General features: G+C 47.4%; 1 protein-coding gene across 8 annotated transcripts in view; it reads right to left on the bottom strand.

Annotated features, from left to right (window-relative positions):
* Positions 1 to 3,183, bottom strand: part of EPHB2 (EPH receptor B2) — a 157,514-nt gene that overhangs the window by 20,486 nt on the left and 133,845 nt on the right. For 6 of the 8 annotated variants that reach the window (XM_023529401.1, XM_023529402.1, XM_023529403.1 and 3 more), the window contains one exon: positions 1,254 to 1,416. In XM_023529401.1, the coding sequence (XP_023385169.1) occupies positions 1,254 to 1,416 (163 nt within the window). The remainder of the gene's footprint in view (positions 1 to 1,253; positions 1,417 to 3,183) is intronic. The other 2 variants (XM_023529404.1, XM_023529405.1) reach the window with 1 other exon arrangement.

The following is a 3,183-nucleotide window of genomic DNA, read 5'->3' as shown; positions in this document are numbered from 1 at the left end:
CAGGTCAGTTCTGGGTCCTTAGCACCAGAACACATTTGTTGAATTAATAAAGAAAGGGTCTTGGGACAGTCCCCCGCCCCCCATGTCTGTAACACTCATCCAATAGGCAAGAGGGCTTAGGGAGGTGAAAAATGCTGGCTTTGAGGAAGCGGGATTTTACAGAGGGGGTGAGTGCTGGAAGAGATGGTGGAGCCATGAAGGAGGATAAATGACAAGAATGCATGGGTCTGGGAGCCTCTGAAATGTTCAACCAGGCCAAGGCCAAGGCCTGGTTGAAGCAGATGCTAAGGAGGGATGCTGGAGCCTGGTCATAAGTAAAGCTGTCCTGGAGCTTGGCTGGTTGGTGAAAGGGCCCCAGATTCACAGAAATGACAGCTACGACCTTAACGACTATTTAGTGAGCACTAACTCTGTGTGAGCCCTATCTCCAACCCTGTGCTAGGTCCTGTACATGTATCTCCCATCTTTATACTAGTTTGATGATGACGATGATGATGAGGTAGTTGTTATCTCCATTTATAGATGAGAATACTGAGGTTCAGAGAGATAAGGTGGCCTTTCAGGGCCACAGAATTAGGGCTGAATCACTACTGTAATTTCCATCTATCAGGCATCAGAGCCCACACTCTTTAACTATGCTGCCCGTCAAAGATTATTAGAGAAGGAAGGGTGCTTAGAGACCATGTGGTGGCAGACTGGGAGCCACACGGCACACGGGCTGAAACCTCCCATTCTCTTGTCCAGGGGAGACACTACTAATCCATCCCAGCACTTCATCCTGCTGGACTCAGAATTCCTGCTGGACTCAGCTGTGGCTTCAGAATTCTCAATCCAAATGCAAATCATTGGAGTAGTGTATGGATAAAATAGGTTTGCTCTCTTAGATGGAATACGATGCTTTCATTTTATAGATGAGAACATTTGGGACCAGAGAATGGGAGTGACTTGCTCAGAGTGACTGTGCAAATTAGGGCTGAGCTCCCAGGAGTCCTGGGAAAGGAAGTGGCCTGGCCAACATGATGGTAACAGAGGAGTCCATATTCTTTACAGGCCACAGATACAGTGCCTATATATAGGGTTATGCAGTTTGGACAACACACAAAGGTTCCCAACCAGGAGGAGGAAGGGCTGACATCTAGAAGAAGAGGCGCCTTTTTAAATTTGCACAGAGGCACCTTGTAGGAATGGTGGCCCTTGAGTTTGTTCTGTTTGTGGAGTTGGTGCCCTCCTCCTGACCTCTGGACACCGCTTACCTTCTGTCATGGTCTGGAAGTACATCTTGCCACTGTAGCGCCCGTAGCCTGCCACGGTGCGTGCCCGCACCTGGAAGACATAGATGGCGCCGGCTTTGAGGCCCTGCACAGTGACCGTGTTGGTGGGGCTTTTTATGGCTGTGGCGTTGTACTCACTGAGCTCCTGCCGAGGAACAGAGAAGACAGTTAGAGAGGTTGTTGCCTGCAGTGGGCCCAGAGCCCACTGACCACTCCTGCCACTTGGGCGGGTCTGGCCACTGGATGAACATCTGTGGTTCCTAATTCTTCACTCCCTCCCTCCTGGTAACAGAATCACACACCTGCACCTTTTGCATGTAATTTTGCAACTCTTCCTACAAAAGAAGGCAGAGTACGTTTCTCTGTCCACATGACTTGCTTTGGCCATTGGACATGATAAAGGCAGGGGCTTTACATGTGGCTTGTTGATTTGGCTTGGCCTCTTGTGATTCTGACATCTGCCATACTGGGGGCTTAATCTTATTAACAGTTGGTTCCAGAATGAGAAACATGTGGAAAACACCTAATTCTTAGAATGAAACAAGGCCACCTCAGATGACCTACAGACACAAACCTGCGAGTAGGAAAAATAGCCACTTCTTGTAGGTCATTTGATTTTGGGATTGTTTGTTTTGCAGCATCATCTCAACAACAGCTGACAAATACACATATACTGAGTGATCACTGTGTGTAGACCCTTAGATCTAGACTGTGAATTCTTAGCGACAGTAGGGAGAAGGTCCACCTTGTTCACTTCTGCATCCTCCTCCCTGCCCCATGCCTTGACAGGTTAAGTGGAAGGATCCCTGGTCAGCCTTAGCACACTTGAGTCAGGCAAGAATTAAGGTCCAGAAAGAGAAAATGATGCTCAAGATCACATGTATCAGTTGATGGCTATTTTGGGACTCAGAACCATGTAGGAGTCACCCCTAATGTCCATGCCTTTTGGTACCCAGGACCTGATGTTCCCTCCTTTGAGAGATGCAGAACACTAATTCTGACCTCCTGAGCACTGCTCAGGGTGACCCAAGGAGTCTGGAATGGACAAAGAACAGCTGCTGCAGTAGGAATGGAGATGTGGCTGAGTTGGATGCAGATGTTCACCAGCCTAGTTGATGCTCATTTGGGCATCTGTCAGGTACCCAGCAAACCTTCCTCAAATACTCTCTTTGCACTAGGCCCTGGGTTGGGCACTGGGGACCCACAGAGATTAAAGCACAGGCCCTGGCCTTGGAGAGCTCAGTTCAAAAAAGCAAATAGTATGGCTATCTTAACCTTTTGAGGACCACAAAATCCTTTGAGAAGCTGATGAAAAGCTATGACCCCTTAAGCAGAGAAATGTACACCTGATTGTACATGCCAGGTATGAAAACTCTCCTGAAGCAAATTCAGTGTGGGCAGTGCTGTTACAGATAATTGAAATTACAATGTTATTATATAATTGTACAACTACATTGTAATAATGTAATTATAATGTAGGTTAAGATCAGGAACTGGAGCCAAACTTCCAGCGTTCAAATCTTGACTCTATTGCATGGTGACCTTGGGCAAGTCTCTTAACTTCCCTATGCCTCCTTTTCTTCATCTGTAAAATGGGGATAATAATAATAATAGCTACCTTACGAGATGTTTAGAGGATAAAATGAATTAATATGTATCAAATGCTTACAGGGGTAGGGTAAGCACAGAGAGATGAGGGGCATGTGACTTGGCCTGGGTGGGGGATATCAGGTGAAGTCAAGGAAAGATCTCTGGAGAGAGAGGGGAACTGGGATGGAATCTTAAAGAACAAATAGAAGTCACCCAGGCAAAGAAGTGGGAAGGCACCCCTGGCAAGGAGCAGCCATGCAAAGGCAAGGAGGTGAGAAAGAGCTTGGGATTCGGGGGCGAGGAGGGGCTGACCTGCAAGCGC

The sequence above is a fragment of the Pteropus vampyrus genome, unplaced genomic scaffold, assembly GCF_000151845.1.
Source record: "Pteropus vampyrus isolate Shadow unplaced genomic scaffold, Pvam_2.0 Scaffold36, whole genome shotgun sequence".
NCBI lineage: Eukaryota > Metazoa > Chordata > Mammalia > Chiroptera > Pteropodidae > Pteropus > Pteropus vampyrus.
Note: the sequence above shows the minus strand (reverse complement) of the source record. Positions and strands in the feature narration are given on the sequence as shown.